Source organism: Taudactylus pleione, unplaced genomic scaffold (assembly GCF_031769625.1).
Source record: "Taudactylus pleione unplaced genomic scaffold, aTauple2 ptg000310l, whole genome shotgun sequence".
NCBI lineage: Eukaryota > Metazoa > Chordata > Amphibia > Anura > Myobatrachidae > Taudactylus > Taudactylus pleione.
The window spans coordinates 828,836-856,541 of NW_028284711.1; the positions used below are offsets into that span (position 1 = coordinate 828,836).

Below are 27,706 nucleotides of genomic sequence, written 5' to 3' on the forward strand. Positions count from 1 at the left end.
TTGTCGCAAACACTGATCGGCAGTACGAATCCTGTGCAGGCGCCGATCGGCCACCATCGGAGTTTGCGTACAACTCTGAAGCAGGCCATCTATAAAGGACATGGGCCAGAATAACATTAAAATTCAGTTATTATGTACTATGTGATACAGTATTTTCAATATTCCTTTGTGACCTGAAAGCAAATCCTCAGGCACTTGATGACCTGATTTAGTATCAAGGTCCATATAAAATGTAATTTCCAGCATTGTATTTTGCTAGCAGAACCTGTGTGATCAAGCTAATAGAGGTTCCTATTATATAGCTGAAAATAAACAGAATTGCAAATTTGGACATAGCCCCCGATCTGCAGAGATTTATTCATTCTTACCCCTACGACCGTTTGTCAATAATCAGTCTTGTCTTATTACTCTGTCCCTAATTGCAAAGTGCTATGTACTATGCTGGCGTTATATATAAATGTGAATAATATTTTTTGTTGATGCCCCAACCCCCTTTCGTGCCTAGTAACTTGGGACCGTTAGCTGGAGTATTATAATTCTTCTATGGTATATCTGAAATGACATATAAATACCCCATTATCCTATTATACACAAGTCTTTCCCAGTGCGTGCACACAGTTCCCACCCTCCGCAGCATGAGGGCTCTGGGGCCATTGTGTCACAGGACCCATAACTCTCCTTAATTAATATGGTAAATAGATGGGGGCCAGCGGCCGTCGGGGGGGCACAGAGGTCTGTCGCACCAGGTGTTTATCTGGATGCCTGTGACAGCGGATAGATTAATCAATAAAACCCGTCACGCTGTAGGAATGCTGATGGTGATCTATGTTAAAGATTTGCGTCTATTTATTTCCAGATTCCGCTCTGACAAGTAGACATGGGACGGAAATGGATCCTGACTGTTCTCCTTTACTGGGGTAAGATCTGCACATTCTGGATTTTGCATTATATAATAGTATATTGCCCCTCAGAAGTAAAAGGGAAATACAGGTTTACAGGTTTGCCTAATACAGTCACAGTTCATGTATGCTTAGAATACATACAATGGGCCTGATTCAGACCCGGACGCTATTTGCGGCCGCTCGCTGGCTAAAAGTTGCCGGCTATTTAAATCATGTGCTCGCACTGCGTCGCGGAAAGCCGCCCACTAAGTAATAGCGAGCGGCCGCACTATGCGCTCGCACCTGTATAAAGACGCCCCTTTGCCACTCGCAACACACGTCATCTCCGGCAGTTGTAGGATTAATCGGGAACATCGAGAGCCATCGGAGCTGCTCGCAGCGCTTGTGGTAGCCTTTTCCCACCACAACATTGCGAGCAGTTCTGGCTAAAATACAACCCAGTCACGTTTGTAATGACGCTACTTTGCTAATTATGCACACCCATTAAACGCTGTTCTGACGGTCGGGCACGTCTGCGTTCGCACATCCACTCCCCTGTTTACAAGCACCTTCCCCTGTTACCACCCACAAACGGCACTATCTGTCACTCAAAATAGCGGCCCGACTGCGGGCTATGGGCGAGCACTTTCCCATTGCAATGACTGGTTCGCACACACGCATTGCGACTCATGCGCAGATTGCGAAAAATCGATCAATGCGAGCGAGCGCAGTATAGCGTCCGGGTCTGAATCAGGCCCAATATGTATAAACCACATATGGGTATTATTAATAAAGTCTAAATAAACTCTGCTGTAGTCCACAGCTCTCAATAATAAAATGACCAGAACAAAATAGGAGGGCCGATAGCAGCAGTACCTACGTACGTGCCGCCTGTCAGTTCCTTTACAACCAGCGACATTACTGAGACTTGGCCCCTGGGCCCTAATGAGCTGATAAGCTGCATTATCATGAATATTGGCTCAGATCAGAGAATGTCAGCCTGCGCTGTGCCTCAGGGAACTCACCGGCTCCCTGTTCATTCCTTGTTAAGTTTAATGAGCAGCCTGCATTTTCTGGTATACTAGTTGCTCCCCATTAGTGCATCATGAAGCACCTCGAAGCATTGTCCTAGCGCAAACCCGCTCAGTGTTGGTCTTCACGTGGATGAGGGGAGGAGCTGGGACATATTGGGTTTCACCATGTCCCCTAAGTGTTAGTCCTAGCAATTGTGACAGACGTCCTGGCCTTCAGTTCTTCAAATTGGGGATACCCACCTAAACGAGGATACTTTGGAGGTATGTATTCTCGTGAATTGATAGTACCTCGTGCCGGGTACTGTTTAAATTGAGTCCTGATTGTGAGAGAGACATTTATTTAAACATACCTATTTTTGGGATGTCCGCTCAAGTACATCTTGGCGGGAAAGCCCAAAGAGCAGGTGCGGGTATCCCATTCATCAATCATGCAGCAGGGGGCTAGAAGGTAGGGTGGTCCTTCGATGGTCAATGTTTGGCAATCATCAATCCATCGGTCGATGGATTTACCATCAATGGCAGGGGCCTGATGGTTTTTCGTTTCTTCTCTTTTGGGTCGCCTTTCCTTTGTGCCTAAGGGTCATCAAAGCGTCAATAGTTCGACCATCGATTGTTTTCAAATGATGGTCACCTGCCATCGACTGTCTGTGGGGGTCCCTTTGATGGACAACCCTACTGGAATATCTGAGAGACTTCCAAATTTCCAGACCCTAGAAAGAGCAGGTAGCACTCCCGGATCCCAGTGTTATTGTGGGGCCAAGTCGATGCCATTTACATAATCAGGCCCCACCCAATGCTGCACAATGACATGAAAATCATTTCTATATAAAACGCAGTTGGTCTGGGCGGAAAAAGTTCATTGGTAAAAAGTTAGCAATTGTTCCTAATTTCCAGGGTTTGAATTATTTGTCCACATACATTTTTTTCCCCTGAAAACCTGGGTTGTGGTATGAAAAGTCGACACCAGAATGTCAACAGGTTCTGAATGTCGACAGTCAGAATGGCGACATGAACTTTAAGCCAACAACCAATACATTGACATTCAAAAAAGTCGACATGGTTAGAATGTTGAAATCTTCATAATGTCGACATTTAACATGTTGACACTAGAATGTCGACATATGGCTTTTTGCGGTTTTTAACCTAATCCTCAGCCTAGCCCTAAAAACATGTCGACATTTTGGTGTCGACATGTTTAATGCCAACATTAGTCGACATTTTAACCATTTTGACCTTATTTACATATCAATATATCTGAATATCGACCATCTGACCTGATACCAAAAACCTGATAACTATATGGTTTATGACAAAGTAAATAAAATGTGAAATAAATAATATGGAATTGTATAGTATAGTAATATAAAATTGTGCAGCAAAAAGATGATAGAACATTATATAATCCTATACGTTGTTGACCAATGCATTCCAAAGGATAAACACTTTGGGGTATATTTATTAAAGTGGGGGGTTTGAGAAGTGGAGACGTTGCCCATAGCAACCAATCAGATTCTAGCTATTATCTTTTATAAGGTGCTAGTTAAATGTTAAGTAGAATCTGATTGGTTGCTATGGGCAACATCTCACTTTAGTAAATATACCCCTTGGTGTTTGTGTTCCCAGTTCATGCATGACCGGCTATATAGGAGTTAACCTCACCCCCTCACTCCGATGTACACACGTTCTGCACAGAGCATACTGCAGCTGTTCTCCTATCAGACACATAAGGAGGGAGAAGGTTTCTAACAACCAGGTCCTAAGAGTCTTGTTCTGTTACGCATAACAGAAACCTGGATTCGAGGCCTGAATTATACAGTAGGATTAATTAACTCAAAGAGGAAAATGGTCTGGAAATGATATGGATGAGATGAGATTCCTATAAGACTGAGCACCGTGTTTTGCATGTTCTGTGAATGTTCTTCTCATATTATTGCTGCAATATAAAAATGTGTTTTCAGTCAATGATAACGTTTCACTCAAAATATTACAAAAGATTGCAGCAATACAGCTAATAACACATTCCCGATACATAAAGTACTGCCATATAGATATACTGTATGCGGTCTGATTCCAGGTTGCACGCAAAAAGCATGCAGCAGCCTCTACTGGCGGTCGCCCATCTGCGCATTTATGCACGTGGCCTATCAACGTCTTTTCCTAAGACTGATCGGTGCGTCCGTGTACGCCATCATTGGTCGCACCGTCAAAATGTGCACCAGCACGATGGCAGGCGCAGTGTCTCCATCTGGCCACGGCCTCTTATACCTTGCGGCTGTGATTTTCACGTACACTTTGTGTAACTTATGCGCCGTAGGGGTTTTCAAAAGCTTTCGCGCGTGCACAGTTGCAAAAAAAAATAAAAAATCGCTCAACGATATGAACATTAGCGTTGCGTGTGGAATGCGTGCCACTCAACAGTCAGGCCCCTAGTTTGGTTTTGTTTTTGCTTTTTTTACGTCACTTTTTTTAAGTCAATTTACTTTACGGAATGCTAGGAGCACCAGGGCTGGCTCCAGGGGACTTAGGCGCCCATTAACCTGCACGCGACTGAAAATGGGAGTATCCTAATTACCATAGGCCACTCCCCCTAAATTATGTTATTTGTGGGCGTACCCGTATGGCAAGCATCCACTTAATGTCAGCCTTGGGGCGAGCCCAGCACTACATCAGTAGCTGGGCTGCCCCCTGCCCTCTTCCTGCACTGAATGGATGCCGCGCGCATCCATTCCTCGTCTCCGGGGCCTACACAACCGCACAGTTGCGGCGGTGGAGGTGCCCAACCTCCCGACCGCCTGCGGGACACTTTGCCCCCCCACTTCAATTCAGCCGCCTACCCCCACACTCCACTCCACAGGCCACTCCACCTTCCCTCATCACAAATAAAATAAAAAAAACAAATAAACCCCCCCCACAGCTCTTACCCTGTTGCGACTCTCTGCGTCACGTAGGTAGTCTACAGGTTCAGACACAACTTGAGCTCTGCCTCCTGTTTGCGGCATGACATCACCATACATGCCCCAGACCAGAGCAGACTGCTGCAACAAAGGACGAGCCTCCTTGAACAGCTGCGCGCCTATCAGAGGTGACAGTCAGTGTCAGTCAGGGGAGCCGCATAAGAGCAATGGAAGAGCCGCATGACCTCCACCCAAATTGCCTGTGATGGTCATACTTCTAAGCCATTCTTGATTAAGCGTGGTACCCGGCAGTACCTCCACCTCTACCCCTTATTATTTGCCATAGCCTTGGAACCCTTGGCAATTGCTCTCCGCCAATCACCCGATTATAAAGGTATTTCGGGGGGGGGATCTGCAGGTGGCCCTGTTCGCAGACAACATGTTGCTGTTTCTGTCGTCTCCGACATATTCAATCCCTTGCGTCATGGGTAATGGACAATTTTCGGGGTACAAGGCGACCGTGGCAAAATCAGAACTGCTTTGGCTGTCTGGTGATGCTAATATTATTTTTTTTCAAATCCCTCTCTGCAGTGTTTCAGGGTGGTCTCATCCCAGCTCAGCTTTCTCGGCTGTCCGAAGTTCATTTTTCTCCTCTGATTCAATCTATATCTCCCATGCTGGAAACATGGATGCTACTCCCACTATCCTTGCTTGCTAGGGTGGCATTGACTAAATCTATTGTATTCCCTAGATTTTCTTACGCCATACAGATGTTACCGTTACAGCTTTCCAGGTCAGATATAACTCGTCTCACTCGTTTGTTTACTAAAGTTGTTTGGCGTAACAAAAAGCTGAGGATTGTTTTGGGCTAAGCTAACAGCTGAATGGAAGGGCGGTGGCCTGGGATTTCCTGATGTGGCGCGATTTTTCACAAGCTGTGCACTCTTCGGTATATTGCCGACTGGCTCCTCATAGTTTAAACACTGATTATGAGTTGGATTGTGAAGCGTTTCATTCCCTACTCTCCGGGAGCACTATTGCATGCCCCACAACAAGCAATTCCAGGATCAATACTTGAAAACATTTGATTCAGAGATACATTTAGGTCATGACCGGCTATGAACAGAAAATTTGGTAGGAATCCGCAGCATTCTAGATAAAACTCATTATGGGACAACTCTTTGTTTCCCCCGAATTTGGAAAATCACACGTATCTACGGTTGAAAGCCAAAGGTAGTCATATTATGGCGGATGTTTTTGAGCCTGGGGGCAGATAGTTGTCTTTGGCCCTCATTCAGAGCTGTTCGCTATTTGCGGTCGTTCGTTCAAAAACAAGGGGTGGCTATTCAAATGATCCGTTCGCAAATTGCAGTCTGTTCACACCTCTAAGTCTGAACGAGCGTGCAAAACATACGCTCGTTTATTTGTTAAAAACGCCCCCTGGCCGCTCGCACCATACGTCATGTCCGCTATTTATTAGATTAATCGAGTACATCGACCAGCGTATGAACTGCTCGCTATTCTTGTGGTTGGTGTTTGCTACCACAAATTTGCGAGCAGTTCTGGCTATTAAATAACCCAGTGACGTGGTCAATGACGCTGCTGTATTAATTATGCACACCCATAATACGCCCGTTTTGACCTTTAAGCACGCCTGCGTTCGGATCTCTACTCCCCATTTTCAAGCACCTTCCCCTGTTACCACCCACATACGCCTCATTCTGTCACTCAAAATAGCAGGCCCTCGCTATATAGCGTACAAACGATTTTTGGCCACACTGACTGGTTCGCGCATGCGTACTAAAAACCGTACGCATGCGCAGATGTGCAAACATCGCTCGGAACGAGCGTACTGCCGCTAACGAGCGGCTCTGAATGAGGGCCTTTAACAGAACAACATGATAAATATAGTGTTTCCAATAAGTACTTTTATTTGTATCTGCAAATGAGACATTTTGTACAGACCTCCCTATCTATATCGTCATCTCTCCTCTGATCCCCTAATGTCACTCCTTTCATTACTCTCCCATATCATTTATAGGACTAGGGGCCTGATTCAGAGCCTCTCGCTATTTGCGGTCGTTCGTTCTAAAACAAGGGGTGGCTATTCAAATGAACCGTTCGCTAATTACGGTCTGTTCACGCCTCTAAGTCTGAACGAGCGAGCAAAACTTGCGGTTGTAATTTTGAAAAATACGCCCCCTTGCCGCTCGCATCCTACGTCATGTCCGCTATTTATTAGATTAATCGAGCACATCGAACAGCGTATGAACTGCTCGCTATTCTTGTGGCTGGTTTTTTCAACCGCTATTTTGCGATCAGTTCGGGGTAAAAAAAAAACAAGTGACGTGGTCAATGACGCTGCTGTATTAATTATGCACTCCCTTAAAACGCCCGTTTTGACCTTTAAGCACGCCTGCGATCTAATTCCACACCCCCGTTTTCAAACACCTTCCCCTGTTACCACCCACATACGCCTCCTTCTGTTACTCAAAATAGCAGGCATTCGCTATATAGCGAACAAACGATTTTCGGCCGCACTGACTGGTTCGCGCATGCGTATTAAAATCCGTACGCATGCGCAGCTGTGCGAACATCGGTCAGAACGAACGAGCGGCCGCTTACGAGCGGCTCTGAATCAGGCCCTAGGTACCTTTATACAGACTTGATAAAACCCCAGGATGATGGGTTTGGCACAGCGGTGTTCTGGCTTGGCAGAAAGATTATCCCCAAATTGCAAACAGCAGGGAGATTATTATAAACTTCGCCCAAACTATGAAGGTCTTGCAATCGGCAGATCTACAAGAAGAACACGTTAAGATCCCTAGATGCCTGGGTGTGAGCATTGGGATTCCCTGATTTGCTGATCCCAAACATAAAATGATCTGTTTCGGCAAATTGGGGATTTTTAACCTATATACTTTCCCTGATACCCTGACGGATTGCTGATCAACAATGTCCAGTTTGGATCGCCAATCCGTGGGATGGGGGAATTGAAGTTCAGATGAATATGAAACATTGAGGGTCTCATTCAGACCCACTCGCGAGCGCAGGACGCTCGCAAGCGGGTCGATGGTACCCAAATGCACATGCGCACGACGGAGGGAGCTCCGTCATGCGCATGCGCGAGACCCGGTGAGCGACGAAGAAGCCGTCGCTCGGGGTCTCGCACCAAAGGGGGCGTGTTGTCGATGGTGAGTGACAGCACGCCCCCTTTGGTGGGCGTGCCGGGGGCGTGGCTGGCAGACTGAGGCGTTCCCATGGGAACGCCTACCGTCTGGGTCCGGCCCCACTGACATCACTAGTGATGTCAGTGGGAGTGATTTTGGCTCTGATAGAGCCAAAATCACTCCAGGGCTTGCAGTCACCGAGACCCTACCGCAGGGTCTCGTCGCAAGCCCGATGGTCACGATGGTCTTGACCATAGCAACCATCATCATGGACGCTCGCACAAGCTGTGGGTGGTAACCCACAGCTATGCGAGCATCCAAGAGGCCGCTCCAAGTTTAGGTAGGAGGGCCCTGATTCAGAGCGAGCGCTCTGGTCAGAGCGTCCGGCTCTGAATCAGGCCCTGTGGTCACTCCCATTAAGTATGTTGTTCACATTGTAAATTATTTTTACTGAAATTTTTTATTTTTTCCCCCCAGAATGTCTCACAATAACAATAGTAACACCTGAAACCTACAGGATTCCCTCATCAGGTGTCTTCCTGTCTCACCTGTTGACCAATAAGTCTTCAAACACCTCTCTGTTGGAAGGGATTTTACAGAAGGCCTCGCATTTTCAGTGTACCAATGTAGAAGACCAGAAAAATCCAGGACATGGTTCCCTGTGCCTCTGGAATAGGACCGATAGCGGCTACACAACTCACGAACAATATTTGGAATTAAAGAAGACCCTTTTAGCAGCTCTACCTTCAGGTGTTCATCTAGTAGGTAAGTGGGTATTGTTGTGTTTTTCCTAAATAAGTAACAGCATAGACAGGGAATGTACAAAGATTTACTATGCCTTGAGTAATAGGATTACCATTAGCAGTGTCAGACTGCAAGAATCTTTATCCACAATTATGCAAAAAGAAATTTGATTTGATTGATGTATAGTTTAGGGAAAATCGAAGGGGTTAATAAGTTTGTTTTTTATAAGTTAATGTTTTTAAAATGCTTTATAAATCCTTAAATTGGAGTTGATCAGTGTACACTAGAAACATAATTAGAAAAAAAAATATTGAATCAATTATAAATAATTCAGTTTTTTAGGTTCTTATTTTGTTTTTTTGTCCTCAAATACCATAAAATTATTCCTAAAGGACCATACCTACTGGGCGAGTTTGATGAACGATAATGATATCGTTCAGCGATATATATCGTTCAAATCGTCCAGTGTGTATGAGCTTAATGACGAACGATGCGCGCTCCCGCAGGTCGTTGACGATATCCCCAGTCGTCTGTACATGCAGCTCAATCTGGGGATAGGGGTTACTATGGGTTACTGCACATTCTCTCCTGTTATTATCATGTATAAATAATTCCTGCAATGTGGATTCTTCCTCAGATTACACGTGGAGTTTGCAGTGCTGGATCGGGCAGAAAAGCAGCCGGATTACCTGCCGGATACAATACGAAGCACAGGAGACGTCCATGATTGTAGAGTTTGTACCGAAACTGTATTACGCGCGGTGAGTGTGTCCTGTGCTCTGTGATGATGTACACGTTTGTCCTCATACACATATATAAAAACTCATTCTCTTCCTCTCACTCAACATCGCGGCTCTGAGCCTGATTCAGAGGTGCACACTATTTGCGTGCGCTCGCTCTGAATCAGGGCGTCCCTTTTTTTTAAATTCCGGCCTCCAGGCCACTCGCACAGTGCGAGCGGCCTGGTGATGGTCGCGATTATCGCGACCATCGGCATTGCGAGGAGACCCTTTTGTCTCAGCACTCGCAATGCCAAGTGGACTTTCTGCTCTAATAGAGCCGGAAGTCCACTACTGACATCACGAGTGATGTCAGTAGGGCCGCCCACAAACGGCAGGTGTTCCTTTGGGAACGCCTCCGTTTGTACAGCCACCCCCCTCCCCGCCTACAAAACGGGGCGAGCTGTCGATCAACATCGACAGCCGCCCCGTTTTGTTGCGAGCCCCGGAGCGAGTGATTTCTCACTCGCTACGGGGCTTGTACACGCTGCGCGTGCGCATTGGCCCACCATCGACCCGCTTGCGAGCACAATGCGCTCGCGAGCTGGTCTGAATTAGCTGTCCCTAATTACCTGTCCCAGTCTTAGTAACTGTTTTTTTAACTAATTTTTTTCCAAAAATTCCCAATTACGCTTAAAGCTGGCCATACATGAATTGTGCAGCTGGCAGGGACACGGGAGGAGCCGACTAGCTCTATACAATAACCCCTTCCCCTGGTGTACAAGCTGCGTCTGACTGACTTTAGATGCTACCATTGGATACACCACCCAAACTTGCACCTTGCTGCAGATTCTTTGTGACATCATGGCAAGCGATTAAGCGGCTGAATTTGCAACCCCTTTTGTGTCACGCCAATACATTTCTGTGACCGGTCTTCTCATTCGCAACTGCGTCTGTGCATACACACCGTGTAGATGCTACTTGGATACACATGTGCAGTTGAAGACCACTTGCGCAAATATCGTCATTGTGCTCAACTCAGAATCAAGCTTAATGTATGGAGGCGATCTACACTCACAGCCCGAAGTTTTCTGAATAATGATCAGGAGCAGCGGCGGTTCCTACTTTCCTCCCGTAGAGGGGCTGCCCGTGCTGCAACAGCCCTTTGTCTCAGCCGCCAGCCGGACCCTATTCATGGCGCATGCATGAAAAAAGATTGGGGGAAAAAAACCCGCACAATCAAACCTCAGCGTTAGGGGCACATGCATCAGCAGCGAAATTGTAGCCTGTAAGCTACAGCAGCTGGCGCCATCAGAAAATTACGTTATCTATTGGGACCAAGCTTGGAAAAAGCTAAGCATTGCATAGCTTGATTAACTGTCCATGACCGCAGTCCCTATTAAGTATAATGGGGACTGCGGCTTACAGCGTTAGTTTGCATAATGTTAAATGAGATCTTTGACATCACAGCACAGATGGTGTAATGGGTAGCATTACTCCCTCACAGCACTGAGGTCGTGGGTTCGATTCCCACCACGGCTCTAACTCTGCAGAGTTTGTATATTCTCCCTGTGCTTGCGTGGGTTTCCTCTGGGTGCTCCGGTTTCCTCCCACACACCAAAAATATACTGGTAGGTTAATTGGCTACCAACAAAAATTAACCCTAGTGTGTATGTGTGTGCGCATGTAATAGGGAATTTAGATCGTAAGCTCCACTGGAGCAGGGACTGATGTGAATGGCCAAATATTCTCTGTAAAGCGCTGCGGAATATGTGTGTGCTATATAAATAAAAATAAATGAAATAATCTCCTACTGTAGGTCAGTGGCGTATCTATAATAGGTGCAGTGCGTGCGGGGCACAGGGGGTTCAAGGGGGCCCCGCACACACTGCACCCATATTATTTTAAACTTACCTGTCCGTGGTCCCGCGGTGGTTGTCAGCGCTGCTCAGAACACTGGAAAATGGCCGCGGTGGCCATTTTTCCGGTGTTCTGCGCATGTGCAGTAGACTCCGGGTACACTCTAGTGACTGGAGTCTACTAGTGGTCCGGTGGCTCGTCAGTCGGCTGCCGGCCACTGGGGAGAGAGGAGGGGGCCCCGCACAGGGAGTGCACACGGGCCCCCTCCTCTCTTAAGACGCCCCTGCTGTAGGTGTTTGCTAAATAGCATCTGTACTCAAAGTTGCTTAAACTATATGGAAACAGCCAGGGTCAGCTCCATGTACTTTCCATGCCTGCCCCTTCCTCTCTCGTAGCTGGCGCAGTGAGTAGACTTGAGTACTGTGCCACAGTTTACTGCGCATGCGCAGGGCTCCGGGAACAAGTTGCACCGGCTGTGTTTCCGGTGATTTATCTACTGCGCATTTGCAAAGCTCCGGAAAATATGTCCGCAGCGCCATTTACCTGTGATTTGTGCAGCTCCGATGCAGGACTCCGGAGAGGTAGGTTTAAACTACGGGTCAGGTTGTGCGGACTAAGGCTCTGATTCAGAGCCAGACGCTCTGAACCAGGGCCATCCCTTCTACTTTTTGGAGCGGCCTCCTGGCCGCTCGCATAGCTGTGGGTAACCACCCACAGCTATAGCGAGCGGCCAAAATGATGGTCGCGATGGTCAAGACCATCGCGACCATCGGGCTTGCGACGAGACCCTTGCGGTAGGGTCTCGCTACCGCAAGCCCTGGAGTGCTTTTGGCTCTATCAGAGCCAAGAGCACTCCCACTGACATCACTAGCGATGTCAGTGGGGCCGGCCCCAGACGGTAGGCGTTCCCATGGGAACGCCTCCGTCTGGGCAGCCACGCCCCCAGCACGCCCACCAAAGGGAGCGTGCTGTCAATCACCATCGACAGCACGCCCCCTTTGGTGCGAGACCCTTAACGACGGCTTGGCCGTCGTTATTCGGGTCTCGCGTATGCGCAAGACTGAGCCGCCTCCGTCGTGCGCATGCGCACTTGGGCAACATCGACCCGCTTGCGAGCGCTCGCGAACGGGTCTGAATCAGGCCCTAAGCCCCCCCCCCTGGGCCCAGGGGCCTATCCCTGCACTCATTGTGGGTATGCCACTGGAAACAGCAGTTACCGCATGGTTTTAGGCTTGAAATATAGACCCCCTGGAAATTAAAAGCAACTCTACATAATGCTATAGATTTTATTTAGATGGATCAGAGATAAACTCTGGGGGTTAATTGAGAAATCAATCTCCTAATCAAACTGCAATCTATTCACTGTTTGTGCAATAGATTTGATTGATTCTGTGGGAGGTCAATGGGTTATAATCCTAGTTAATAGGATGACATCCGATTCAAACGCCGAGGAATGAGAGTCAAATTGAAAGTTGTTTAGGGAAGAAGACAAAGAATTTTAGATTGTTTTTGTTTTAAGCATAAACAAAATATCAGAAAATGAGTCTGTAAATCTTTGTTCCAACCACAGATATACATGACGGTGGTCCGTGCCTGAAACCGACTTACTTGTTGATATTAAGTGCTTGTGTTGTGTTTTAGTGTGCGTACAAGGTTTTCAGCCGTAAGCACAATTGCTTCAATATGTCGGCCACATGGACACGGAACATCAGAGGCAATCCAAAAGGAACAGCGTGTTTCCTTTGCAGGGAGATTAAGTAAGATTCAAAACAGAGCGCTGTCCGTTTTAAGCGCTGGGCTGTAAACTATCCGTGTCTCGCATGCCAAGGTCCCCGCCGCAAATGTGTTTTTCCAAGAAAATGAGCCCGACATTGAACTGCAATGTACTGTACCATGTGTGAAGCAGAGGGGAATCGTGCTGGATTGGTGTATCAGTTATAAAGCGTGAGCCCTTCTCAGCTCTTGAGAAAGCACTCAGCCCGGCAGTTACTGGGCAGCGCTGAAGGGTCATTTCCCTATGAAAAGATAATCGCTTTTTAACTGGGCTGATATGTAGTGTTTTTGCAGGGGAGTCCGGGGTAATAAGTAACAGGACCCCATTACCTGTTGGTTCTCAAACTCCGGACCACAGGACACCTAACAGTTCAGGTTTTCAGACCACCTAGCTGGTGCCCAGATGTAGTCATTACTGTCACATTATAAGCTATGTGGTGCATACATTCCTAACTGACACATTCTAAAGATCCACAGGTGGTCGGGAAAATATGAGCTGTTAGCAGGGCCGGACAGGGACTAAAAATAGGCCCTGGCATTTGAAGCACACATCAGACCTTGTGTCAGCACCTGAACACAGAGGATGCGCTCCAAAGCAGGGCCATGAGTACACATTTTGGTGCCCTATGTACATAAAGAGCATTGGTGCCCGCTATCAACAAATTAGTGCATGACGAAAAAACAGGTGTGGTCTCGCTTTGAAGGGGCATGACCACACAATAGTACCTTCAATTCAAATTATGCCACACAGTAGTACCCCTTCGTCACATTACACCGCACAGTAGTACCCCTTCGTTACATTACACTGCACAGTAGTGCCCCTTCGTCACATTACACCGCAGAGTAGTGCCCCTTCATCACATTACACTGCATAGCAGTGCCCCTTCGTCATATTACACCTCCCAGTAGCGCCCTTTCGTCACATTACACCGCACAGTAGTGCCCCTTTGTCAAATTACACCACACAGTAGTGCCCCTTTGTCACATTACACCACACAGTAGTGCCCCTTTCTCACATTACACCACACAGTAGTGCCCCTTTGTCACAGTACACCACACAGTAGTGCCCCTTCATCACATTACACCACACAGTAGTGCCCCTTCATCACATTACACCTCACAGTAGTGCCCCTTCATCACATTACACTGCACAGAAGTGTCCTTTATTCACCTTACATCACACAGTAGTACCCCTTATTCACATTACGCCACACAAAGCCCATTCACATTATGCCATACAGTTGTACTCCTTATAAACATTATGCCACACAGTAGTAATGCCCCTTATAACACATTATGCCACACAGTAGTAGTGCCCTTATATATCATGGAACACAGTAGTAGTTCCCCTTATAACACATTATGCCTCACAGTAATACTTGCAGACCCCCCAAAAGTCTATATAGCTAGTTTTTAAGTTTGTACCCCCACTTTGTACTTTTTCGCCCCCAAAATGAAAGTACTTTTTTGGGCTCTTCCTCATTTTTTTTTTAGTTTTTTTTGACGCAGTTATCCTTTGGGGGGCTATCTTAAGGGTTCTGAGTGGTTACCCCACCTTTGCACCCCAAAATAACGATTTTGCACTTTTTTTCACCAACTATTCAGCGGCAAATCTTTTTCGCCTATAACATTGCATTGACTTTCCGCAGACGCAAAAAGTGTTTGCAATTGAATATGGAGATAAGGCTCCACCTGGTGAAATTACCTCAACCGCGATACTTTTTGGTGGATTCCGACTTTCCGTGGCTAATTGCATACGGGCCCAGGTCTTCGGTTTCTTCAAAATGTTTACCACCCATGAGCAGCCTTTCCAGCTCTCAGTTGGACAGGCCCAATAACAGATGTACTAAGCTCTGGAAAGTGATAAATTGGAGAGTGATAAACTACCAACCAATCAGCTCCTGACATTTTTCAAACAGTCTGTAAGATGACAGTTAGGAGCTGAGTGGCTGGTAGTTTATCACTTTCCAATTTATCACTTTGCCAAGCTTAGTACATCTCCCCCACACTATTTAAGGGGAGATTTATCAAACCTTGGAGAGAGATAAAGTGGATAGAGATAAAGTACCAACCAATCAGCTCCTGTCATTTTTCAAACACAGCTTGTGTTTCATAAAATCGTTGGTAACAAAATCGTTGTGTGTGTATGCAATTTAAGGCTGGGTACACTACACACGTAAAGATTTTCTGTCCCACCATCCAACTACAGTAGTTGATTGGTTGGAATGAAAATCTGGTAATGTATGAAAGTAAATGGCAATCAGCAATTTGCTCCCAAACGCCGGAAAATGGACAAAAACTGTTGTTTGAACAAATTGTTTAGACCAAACATTTAACAAACTTGTCTGACCGACCATTTTCATCTGTTTTCTGGCATTTAGGAGCAAATTGCTGATCATCAGTTAGGGTGCCCACACACAAACCGATGTACTCACGATCCGACAATGTGTCCAATTTGTCTTGAAACTCTCCCCGGCAGCACTGAACACGATATGCATACGATATGCATACGATATGCTGTCCAATCTTCATCCGTTCTCCTGCAGCCAGAGCTTTTAACAGTACGTTTGTGTCTAGATTGTCACGGCAGATCTGAAGATGCGATGTGCGACCTGCTGGGGCGCGCATCGCATCATGATCATGTCTGGGGACTCACGATTTGGGCATTTTTTACCCAATCTGTCGTTCCAATGTGTCGGAATCGGCCAGATCGGGAAAAAACTCGCTATGTGTGTGGGCACCCTTACTCCCATACCTTACCAGATATTCATTCCAACCAATCAACTAGTTGGATGGTAGGACAGAAAATCTTTGCCTGTGTATGCAGCCTGACATTTCACTGCAGCTCTGATAAAATGCACCTTGGGCCTGATTCAGAGCCGCTCGTTCGCTCCGAGCGATGTCCGCACATCTGCGCATGCGTATGGGTCGTAATGCGCATGCGCCAACCAGTCAGTGCGGTCGGAAATAGTGTGTTCGCAAAATAGAGAGTGCCTGCTAATTTGAGTGACAGGATGAGGCGTTTGTGGGTGGTAACAGGGGAAGGTGCTTGAAAACGGGGAGTGGAGATCAGAACGCAGGCGTGCCAAAAGGTCAAAACGGGCGTTTTAAGGGTGTGCATAATTAACAAAGCAGCGTCATCGACCACGTCACTTGGTTGTTTCTTAGCCTGAACTGTTCGCATGATTGCGGTCGGAATATCCAACCACAAGCACTGCGAGCAGTTCAGACGCCTTTCGATGTACTCGATTAATCTAATAAATAGCGGAGATGACGTATGATGCGAGCGGCCAGGGGGCGTCTTTACAAAATAGCGAGCGCGTTTCGTTCGCTCGCTCAGACATAGAGGCGTCAACAGACCGCAAAGAGCGAGCACTCAATTTAAATAGCCGGACCCTTTTTCTGAACGAGCGAGCGCAAATAGCGTCCGGCTCTGAATCAGGCCCCTTATCCGCTGCACCTCTTCTCTACAGGCAGCTGAAGCTCAGCAGATCAACAAAAATGTAATTTAGTACATGGTGGTTAAAAAGATGCACAGACACGCCTGCGTTCGCACAACCACACCCCCATTACAATCGACCAACCACTGTCACCACCCACAAACAGCTCGTCCTGTCACTCATTCTAGCGGAGCGTCTGTGTACGCTTCCCGATCGCATGGACCAGTTCGCGCACTGCGTCTTGCACGCATGCGCAGATTGCAAACATCTGCATTCTACGTGCGAACGCAGCGTGGCGAGCAAGACTGAATCAGGCCCTCTGTTTTAAGAGGAAACATAGATTTGTGAGGTGAGAAATTACCACATCTGCTGGTGGAGCAAATGTTTGCACTGACTGATGGGAGGACACGGAATATATAGCACCTCTATATCTATGCACTAAAATACATCAACTATATTTAATATTTCAGGTAGAATTATTAGGGTGTCGACTGTGGCTGACTGTGCATGCTGAGACTTGTAGTTCAACAACAGCTGGCAAGCCACAGCCTACCTGAGACTTATATAGCACTTAATTCTTGGGGAGGGGGGGGTTAGTTTCCTCATGTGGAGACCCCCTTTCTCTTCCCAAGTCTAGGCAGTGATGCTGGGACTTGTAGTCTCACATCGCCTAGGAGTCACAACCTTCCTAATCATCTTATTGAACGTGCGTTATTTGTAGAGGTGATCCCGTGTTTTATTTCAGAGGTCACTCAGCCAGGGGGAGATTCATAGAGCTGTCCCCTTTGTTAATAGGGCCGATCTGGGCTTTGTACTATTAAGTTCCATTAAATTCCATTTATAGGTGAAATGTCGCCCTAATCCCACATCATGGCTGACGGATGGGGCTCTGTGCGTACAGCCTGCGCTGACTTCTCCTGTGCTTTATCTAGGAACGACAGGTACGATCACAAGATAGCAACGGATTGCAGCTGCCGGGGATACAGGCAGTGTGAGTGTTTCATCCCATCCGTCACCTACAATGATTCCTACATCTTGTGGATGGAAATTTCTGATCCTGTCCCAGCACTGCTGTCCCCTGCGATGTCTATCAGCGCTGCTGCAATCAGTAAGTGTCACAGCTCCACTAATGTATCGCCTACTCCGAATATCCTGGGTGTGCGCGCAATGCTCTGATTTATTGGGAGTGCTTGTAGAGTGACGTTATAGTTGTCTCATATTCTGTAGAATTGCAGACCTGACATAAATAAACATGTTATAGTAAGATGTAAATAGGTAAAATAGCCCCCCCAAAAAGAGCTTAATTTACCCCATACAGGGCAATCAGATTATTATTATTATTATTACCAGTTATGTATATAGCGCACACATATTCCGCAGCGCTTCACAGAGAATATTTGGCCATTCACATCAGTCCCTGCCCCAGTGGAGCTTACAAACTATGGCCCTCATTCAGAGGCACTCGCAAAAAGCTAGCGCTCGTTCTGAATGAGGGCGGCCGCTTCATTTTTGAAGTGCGGCCTCCTGGTCGTTAGGTAAGCTGTGGGTCACCACCCACAGCTTAACGACCGACCAGGTTGATGGTCGCGATGGTGAACACCATCGGGGCTTGCGACGAGACCCTAAGGTTGGGTCTCGGAATCCGCAAGCCCCAGTGAGCTTCCTTCTCTGAAAGATGATGTCAGTGCGGCCGCCCACAAAACGGTAGACCTCCGTTGGAAACCCCCCCCGGCCCGCCTACAAAACGGGGCGAGCTGTCGATCAACATCGACAGCCGCCCCTTTTGTAGAGAGCTCCGGAGCGAGAGAGTTTCTCTCTCGCTCCGGGGCTTGTGCACGCGCAGGGCTAACTATCGACCCGGTTGCGAGCACATCAGTGCTTGCGACTGGGTCTGAATGAGACCCTATATTCCTTATCACATGCTCACACACACAAGGGTTAATTTTTGTTGGGAGCCCAATGGCCTACCAGTATATTTTTGGAGTGTGGGAGAAAACCAGAGTACCCAGAGGAAACCCACGCAAGCACTTGGAGAACATACAAACTCCACACAGTTAGGACCATGGAGAGAATCAAACCACGACCTCAGTGCTGTGAGGTAGTAATGCTAACCACTACACCGTCTGTGCTGCCCAGATAAATTCATTGGATTAATCACCCCAACGGCCTAATACTGCAGTATAACCATACCTTGTTTGTCATTTTAAATGGCTCCAGTGCGGGGAGGTGTAAGTGGTTGGGACACATAGTACCACGGAGCCTTGGGTAAATTAACTGCATGTTGCCAGTGGTGGAACTACAGGGGACCAGAGAAGTGGGGGCGTCAATGCATCTGTTTCACTCCTGGTCTGAGCTCTCACATCCGATCCATCTACTTCCACATTTGCTTTTATGTTATTTACTTTTTTCTTATTATTGTTTTGCAAAAAGATCTATATCTCCCTGATATAACAGATAACCATACTGTTGAAAAAGCCTTTCAGGGAGATTGTGAAAGCAGCATCTATAAGCGCAGCGGTAAAGTGGGCGTGTCCTGCTACACCTGAGGGGCGTGTCATAAAATTGCTTACATGCATTCAAATGTAAACAGGCACCAGCGCAGTTAGTAAGATCTACATGTTGACAGTGGCATCCCTCCCCGCTTGGACACCCTAGTGCAGGGAGGGTTGTAATGCGCACTGCAAAGGGGGCGTGACCATCGGTGGCAGGGCGTGGCCTTGTTGGCAGGGGGTGTGGCCCCGCTGTCCGAACCCCCCGTTTTAGTCACTGCGGTTGGTCCTGGGGGTGCGGACTTCTCCCCCCGAGGACCACTCTGTGTCAGGAGCTGAGTGCTGTGTGTAATGCTATAGTGCAACACCTGGCTCCTGTCACTGAGGGGGAGTCGGCACTTTGGTGTCACCCCTCGGGGGGTGACTGCACCCCCCTTTGTGAAGCCAGTGCATGTTGATGAAAACACACTGATACATTTCAGGGCTTGCTCATGTATTGTGTTTTACAAGGGGTTCCATATAAGTGGCCACAAAAAAACGTACATGAAAATGCATGTAGTATAGGGATCATGGTGCCTTATTATATAACCAAGGCAGGGAAATGGCACTGACTATACAATTTGAATGTATATATATCTGATTTAATTTTTTTCCCCAAGTATATAACAGCAACATAATGGGAGTAAGGTGCAATCAGGGAGATTACTAGATACTTCAGGGAGTCGGGGATATTGCTGCTATTGTATTTCAGCCCTGAATTTAGAGTGAAATGCTTTTGAAATTTGTAATCAGAATTATACAATCTTCCCACCTCTGATTATACTCCTTCAAATATGGAGCCCAAGCTTTACTAACTGCTGAAATTTAGGTCTTCACCTAAACTCTACACCACCCAACGCTCCAAAATCAACAAACTAAGGGCCTGATTCAGAGCCACTCGTAAGCGGCAGCTCGTTCGCTCTGAGCGATGTTTGCCCAACTGCGCATGCGTACGGATTGTTATACGCATGCGCGAACCAGTCAGTGCGGCCGAAATTCATGTGCTCGCAAAATAGCGAATGCCTGCTAATTTGAGTGACAGAAAGAGGCGTATGTGGGTGGTAACAGGGGAAGGTGCTTGAAAACGGGGAGTGGAGATCCGATCGCAGGCGTGCTTAAAGGTCAAAACGGGCGTTTTATGGGTGTGCATATTTAAAACAGCAGCGTCATTGACCACGTCACTGGGATATTTTATAGCCAGAACTGCTCGCAAAATTGTGGTAGCAAAAACCAACCACAAGAATAGCGAGCAGTTCATACGCTGGTCGATGTACTCGATTAATCTAATAAATAGCGGACATGACGTAGGATGCGAGCGGCCAGGGGGCGTAGTTTCCCAAAAAACGACCGCAAGTTTTGTACGCTCGTTCAGACCTAGAGGCGTGAACAGACCGCAAACAGCGAACGGTTCATTTGAATAGCCACCCCTATTTTCTGGACGAGCGAGCGCTAATTGCGTCCGGCTCTGAATCAGGCCCTAAATTTCCTCGGGGGGATCACTGAGGCCATCAAATCACTGACGGACCCCCCCCAGCCTTTTATTATGAAACTTCTCAAAAAACCCTATTGCTCGTTACGTGCAACTTTTTGTAACTAAAAACCACCATCTTAAAAAGTATAAAATTTGTGCCACCACCAGGACAGAGGTTGTTGTGATCCCCAAACGGGGGCAGGATCCAGAGCCGTAGCTAGACTTTTTGGTGCCCTGTACCAGAAAGAGCATTGGCGCCCCCTCATTTTTCAAAGGGACATAGGGCCTGATTCAGAGCCGCTCGTAAGCGGCCGCTCGTTCGTTCCGAGCGATGTTTGCCCAACTGCGCATGCGTACGGATCGTAATACGCATGCGCGAACCAGTCAGTGCGGCCGAAAATTGTTTGTTCGCTAAATAGCGAATGCCTGCTATTTTGAGTGACAGGAGGAGGCGTATGTGGGTGGTAACAGGGGAAGGTGCTTGAAAACGGGGAGTGGAGATCCGAACGCAGGCGTGCTTAAAGGTCAAAACGGGCGTTTTATGGGTGTGCATAATTAATACAGCAGCGTCATTGACCACGTCACTGGGTTATTTTATAGTCAGAACTGCTCGCATGATTGCGGTAGGAAAAACCAACCACAAGAATAGCGAGCAGTTCATACGCTGGTCGATGTACTCGATTAATCTAATAAATAGCGGACATGATGTAGGATGCGAGCGTCCAGGGGGCGTAGTTTCCAAAAAAAAGACCGCAAGTTTTGTTCGCTCGTTCAGACCTAGAGGCGTGAACAGACCGCAAAGAGCGAACGGTTCATTTGAATAGCCACCCCTTTTTTCAGAACGAACGAGCGCAAATAGCGTCCGGCTCTGAATCAGGCCCATAATACACCCAAAAAAGGGCCATGGCTTCATGGGGAAGGGCCAGGGAAGAGATAGGAGAGGCCAGGAGATGCTGGGGATGAAATAAGAGGAAGCTATAAGCAAGAATGATAATAAACAGAAATTTGACAGGACCAAACAGCGCCCCCTGACCTGTGGTGCCCTGTGCGATGACACCAGCCGCACCACCCTAGCTATGGCCCTGGCCGGATCCAACCAATTGTGGAAGCCATCACCCCATTCCACTATGTAATTCGATGCTGAAGCTCTTTTGCTAAAATCTTCCATTGTCCTTGTATCTCTGCTGAAGACACTGTGGTCAGAAGGGATCTACTATCTGGAATGAGGTTCACCAGCTTGTCTTCCTTATCATAAAAGTTCATATCCCGCATGGTCACTCGTATTCCTTGCTCCCTAGATCCATCATTGATGTGCCTAAACACAAGTACAGATTACTCTGGTAAATCTTGCATGCTACAAAATGTCAAATATCACAGTACGAGCAGGAGACGTGTGCTGACATAGGAATCAGTGATTCTGCTATCAGTATGCTGTCAGCGTGGCCGAAACACACAGCGTTTATGGAGGCCATGGTCTGCTTGACGGGCTTGTTCACAGAATAAAGATGAATAACAATATCTACGGGCGAGCTTATTATCTGATGTAAAATAATGACTGAAACAAAACAGTGGGCACCTGCTTATTGCTGCAAAGATACTAGTGTGTTCAATAGATTGTGTAACGCAACACGTGGAAAAGCAGTACGTCTCTTTGTGAATGTTGCAGCAATAGCTCATACTAATATATCTCATACTGTAGGATTGTTGGAGAGGGGAATCTGTGCCTCTCTGCTAATTGGGGTGACGGGGAGAATAATGAGTTCCGGTGAGTTTTTCTGGCTTATAGAGATAAGGAAGAATCCTGGGTCCTCTCTGAGCAGAAATGGTAAAGAAATTTCTCTTATGCGCATATGTGCCAGAAATGAGGCATTTATCATTTCATAGTGTAACATGGGGCAACACGGATTGTGTAATGGTTAGCATAGCAGCATCACAGCATTGAGGTCTTGGGTTCGATTCCCACACCAGCCTTAACTGTGTGGACTATATTGTGTTGGTTTCCAGTTGTAAGCTCCTCTGGGGCAGGGACTGATGTGAATGGCCAAATATTCTCTGTAAAGCGCTTAAGAACATGGGTGTGCTATATAAATAACTGATCATAAATAATAGTGTAACCGGTATTACATATAGGTTAGTTGCAGGACACAATATAGTGATATTTTGATATATCGTTGAACCATACTTTTCGACCATTTGGCTGCCTTGTCAGCACTGCTGGGGGTGGGATTCGGCAGAGGTGGTCAGGTCTTGGGGGGAGCGATGGGTGGGGCTCGGTGGAGGTGGGCGGGTATGGGAGCGTGGCAACGCGATCATGTCATTGTAGCTCCGCCCCTGCTATGCAATGCAGAGATTGCATTTGGAGTGGGGGATGGAGCCACTATGATGCGATTTAACACAAAATGTGTCATTGGCCGCCTGTGCCTCCCACTTCACTGGGGGAAGTGGGAGGCCGAGGGCAGGAGACCCCAGCCCCTGGGAGACTTGTCCACCTTTCTGGGTGGCCGGGAGAGCCATTGTGCATTTGCTGTCACACAAGTAGCGTGCAGGGGGGCCTATGTACCAAGCCTAGGAGAGAGATAAAGTGGATGGAGGTAAAGTTAACAACCAATCAGCTCCTAACTGTCATTTTTCAAACACAGGGGTTGTACAGAGCCTTGGAGAAAAATAAAGTGGACGAAGGTAAAGTACCAACCAATCAGCTCCTAACTGTAATATTACAAGCTGTGTTTTAAAAAATGACAGTTAGGAGCTGATTGGTTGGTACTTTATATCCATCCACTTTATCTTTATCTCCCAGGATTAGTAGTACATAGATCCCTTAGGGGTCTATTTACTAAGCAGTGTTAGGAGACAGAGTGAAAAGTGATAAGGTGCCAGCCAATCAGCTCCCACCTGCCAACTCACAGCCTGTGTTTGAAAAATGACAGTTGGGAGCTGATTGGCTGGCACCTTATCACTTCTTTATCACTTTTCACTCTGTCTCCTAACACTGCTTAGTAAATGGACCCATTAGAGTCAAATCACTATTATGCAAAGAGTTATCCGCATCTCCCTTTCACCTTCAGGTTACTTTGAGAATATCCACGCTTTGGAATGCTGTTGTTTTCTAGTAATCAGTGATGTCACCCGCCGAGGGATGACACCAAGGTGCAGACTCCCCCTCACTGACAGGAGCCGGGTTACTGTACTGTAGCATTGAGTGCAGAACTCGGCTCCTGACACTGAGGAACCCTCCAAACAGGGTTCTCCCCCCCTTCCCCCCCCCAAGTAATAGACACAAGGGTTCGGGCCGTGATGCCTCGGCCCTTCCCGCATGTCCACGCCCCCTTTTTGGCGGCACGCACACAGCGTCCCTCCTCGCACCGGGTGACACCGCAGGGAGAGACACCGCTGCTAAAAATATATATATTCTAGTATGTTCCTATTATGGAGAAAATATTTAGCATTTACACAAAGAAAACTGGGGACAAAACCACGAGCCACATGACACGTAATTCCGTGACTTTTTGCCCCCTCGATGCTGTTTAAATGAAATTTCCTATAATTGCACAGTTGCCTTCATTACATTCCGTTCACAATCAGCTCAACCAGAGACGTTGATGAATATTCCCATTAGTGTTAATCACCTGGTGTCTTTATATCGCTCAGCCTCTTGGTCTGACGTTTCTCTGGAATCGTAATGAATTTCATTTAATGAGCGTAATGTATCCATAACAACCCCCCCCCCCAAAGACAGATCAATGACCCTCTGGTTTATCTATATAGTACATTGTAATTACACATGTGATGTAAGGTGCCCCCGAGAGACCACACAGATCAGCATCGCTTCATCAAACACATTCTTGTCGCCCGCAGTAAAACCCGACTCTCCGAGCGATCTGCGAATAGAGATAACGGAAGAAGGGAAATTAAAGATTCTCTGGTCCAGGCCGGCAGCCCTAACCCACAGGCTTCAATATCAAGTCAAATATTATTTGAACACAACTGAGGACAACTCGCAGGTAAATTTAAAAAAAATATAAAATAAAATATTTCACGCTTCAATGTTGTTCAATTAAGATATTATTGGTGAATGTAATTGAGAATGTTACTAAATGCGATGACTAATCACCGCGCTCATTATTATAGCTCTCGCCGGTAATGATAAAGGTTATTGCATGTGTTGTATTAAGTTGTGATGAACTAGAAACTCATTAAAATGTACATTTTTATGCAATATAAATTATTACTAGTGAACTATAAATATCACATAATGTACAGTGCCGGGTAAAAGGACATATAGGGGTTGTTTGAAAGTCGCACATAATATCGATGCTGCACGCGAACGGCCAGGGCTTTCAGTCTGCATATGACTGCGCATGCGTCCCGATGGTTAACGCTGAAAGACTCAGATCGAAATTGTGCGCAGAGATGCAATTTTAGTTGGCGTTTCAGGGAGCTAGCGGGGGTGGCAAGCCAGACGCGGGTGTGTCGCGGTCATTGATTGCGTCCGTAGGTGCAGTTGCATTGACCCCGGCAGGCAAGTTTAGGCAGAAAAATTGCACCTGCCACAGAGTAGCTGTTATCTCAAATGGTGATTCCAATGGTGCGTCTTAAATTAATACGCAAAGCGGAGGATTAGCGGCACAGCCGGTGCACATCTCAGTCGAAAGGCCGTCACCTGTGGCATTAGTATAAAGAAATATTCGCACTGCGTCCACCAGCAGGCCCATAAACTGTAACGCAGTACTACAGACAGTAACATATGCTCTACAATTCCGCTTTATTTTATAATGGTTTTAACTTTTGATATATTTGATTCTTGATATTATGTAACTTCTCTTAGTTGTACATGTTCAGCCCTCCGATGTACCCGGGATGTAACTTGCAGGGACAGCGGTTCTCGCAACCCCTGTTCCTGCTATACCCCATTAGTACATAGCTGGGAAAAATATATTAAAGACATTATTACACGTCAGAACTGAACAGAAACGTGGCACTTCTGCGATTTTGTTATACATTGGGCCCCTAGTCCCTGTTGTTGCTAGAATCTAACTGTACATTTCTCAACAGTTTTACCTCTTTGCGGAGGAACCGTACGTCATCCTCAATGTCACTGCGTCATGTTCCCCACTGGTATTTGTGGTGCGCTGCAGAAGGTTCCCCACACCGAGTGTTTGGAGTAACTGGAGTAATCCCACAGTCCTTAATTCACAAGGTTCGTGGAAAGACTATTTACTTACATACTTTGTATATATTGTTTATGTATTTTTTTTTTTATTTTATTTAATAATAATTAAATGTTGGGGTTGTTTTTATAATCTGCAGTCGGGCAAAGTGTTCTATGAAATTTTGCTTCTATTATTCTGATTATAATAGAAAATAAGACAATTACCACTGTACACACCAGCTGAGAAACTCACTGACTAAAGATTGTATTTGAAAGTGATAATTTCAGCGCCACATTTAGGGTCTGATTGTTGGACTACGGGGCCTGATTCAGATCCGTTAGCTAGCAGGCGTTCGCACGCAGCCGTCGGCAGTCAAAGTATGCAAATCCGGCAATCGCTAGCAAGACAGCACGCCCACTATGTTTTGCCGTGCGATCGCGGTATGAAATTAGATGCCCACCAGCCTGACACTGGACGCCCACTTTCCCCTAGTAACAGATGTCATCTCCAGGAAGTGTAGTAAACAATCGGTAACATCGGCTGTCATCGGACCCATACGCAGCACTTGTGGTTGACCATACACTACCGCAAGCACTGCGAGTGCTGCTGTGCGTAATTCAGCCATGTGACGTGTACGCTGACGATGCGTCTTAATTATGTATGCCCCTGAAATGGCGTTCAGACGCACAGACACGCCTGCGTTTGCACCACCAAACCCCGTTACCATCGACCACCCCCTGTCACCACCCACAAATGGCTCGTCCTGTCACTCATGCTTGCGGACCATCTGTGTACTGGCAGTGAACACTTCCCGATCGCAGGGACTGGTTCGCGCACGTGCACCGGGTCTGAAGCAGGCCCATGGTTCTAACCCGGAACAGACCCCTGTCATACTGCAGCTCTGACCCAGAATATTCCCGAGTCCGCGCCATTCACACCGGACCTGGGTCTGCAGTGACCCGGGTCTTTCGTCGTTGCAATGGAAGCTTGGAGATGATGTAAGCCGGCCAATCAGGTAGTATGCGGCACCACCCGGGTCATTGTGACCCAAGTTGCGCTGTTTACACAGCAGGGTAACACAGCAACGACCCGTGTCCAACCCCACAAGCTACCTGGGTAGGATCCCTGGGTACTGGACCCAGGTTGAGCCTTTTCCATTGAACACAATCCCGGTGTTCACGTGCAAAAACACGGGATTTTCATGTCAGTGTAAAAAAGGTATGTTTATTCTTAATGTTCACTGTTTTGTTTTATAATTGTCCTATTTTGTGTCGTCTCTGCAAAGAAGACTTGGTAATAAATGCAGCGTATTGGTTCTCCAAATGCCAATTCGTCTTCACTGTATGACAAGTCCAAAAAAAGACTATGGCCCTCATTCAGAGGCACTCGCAAAATGCGAGCGGTCACTCTGAATGAGGGCGGCCACTTCTCTTTTGAAGTGCAGCCTCCTGGTCGCTAGCTAAGCTGTGGGTTACCACCCACAGCTTTAGCGACCGACCAGGTTGATGGTCGCGATGGTCAAGACCATCACGACCATCGGGGCTTGCGACGAGACCCTAAGGTTGGGTCTTGGTAACCGCAAGCCCCAGGGAGCTTCCTGCTCTGATCGAGCAGGAAGCTCCCCACTGACATCACTGCTGATGTTCCTTAAGGAACGCCTCTGTTTGTGAAACCACCCCCCCGCCACGCCTACAAAACGGGGCGAGCCGTCGATCACCATCGACAGCCGCCCCTTTTGTAGTGAGCGCTCAGGACCTCATTCAGAGCCGGTCGCACAGAGCGTGCGGTCGGCCTGAATGAGGGGAGGACGTCTTGAATTTTCAAGACGTCCTCCTTTGCGGTGGTAAGGCTGTGGGTTAACACCCACAGCCTTACGACCGCCTAAGGTGATGGTCGCGATGGTCAAGACCATCGTGACCATTGGGGCTTACGACGAGACCCTAGGGTAGGGTCTCCCTTGTCGTAAGCCCTGGAGAGCTTTCGGCTCTGTCTGAGCCGGAAGCTCTCCACTGACATCACTAGTGATGTCAGTGGGGCCGCCC

The 27,706-nt window shown here is 47.2% G+C and overlaps 1 protein-coding gene across 1 annotated transcript in view; it reads left to right on the top strand.

Annotated features, from left to right (window-relative positions):
- LEPR (leptin receptor) overlaps nucleotides 1–27,706 on the top strand; it is a 100,285-nt gene that overhangs the window by 22,960 nt on the left and 49,619 nt on the right. Inside the window, exons 2-7 of the mRNA XM_088442373.1 lie at nucleotides 857–917; nucleotides 8,457–8,744; nucleotides 9,361–9,484; nucleotides 17,448–17,623; nucleotides 24,370–24,515; nucleotides 25,567–25,711. Coding sequence (XP_088298499.1) covers nucleotides 878–917; nucleotides 8,457–8,744; nucleotides 9,361–9,484; nucleotides 17,448–17,623; nucleotides 24,370–24,515; nucleotides 25,567–25,711 — 919 coding nt within the window. The 5' untranslated portion in view covers nucleotides 857–877. The remainder of the gene's footprint in view (nucleotides 1–856; nucleotides 918–8,456; nucleotides 8,745–9,360; nucleotides 9,485–17,447; nucleotides 17,624–24,369; nucleotides 24,516–25,566; nucleotides 25,712–27,706) is intronic.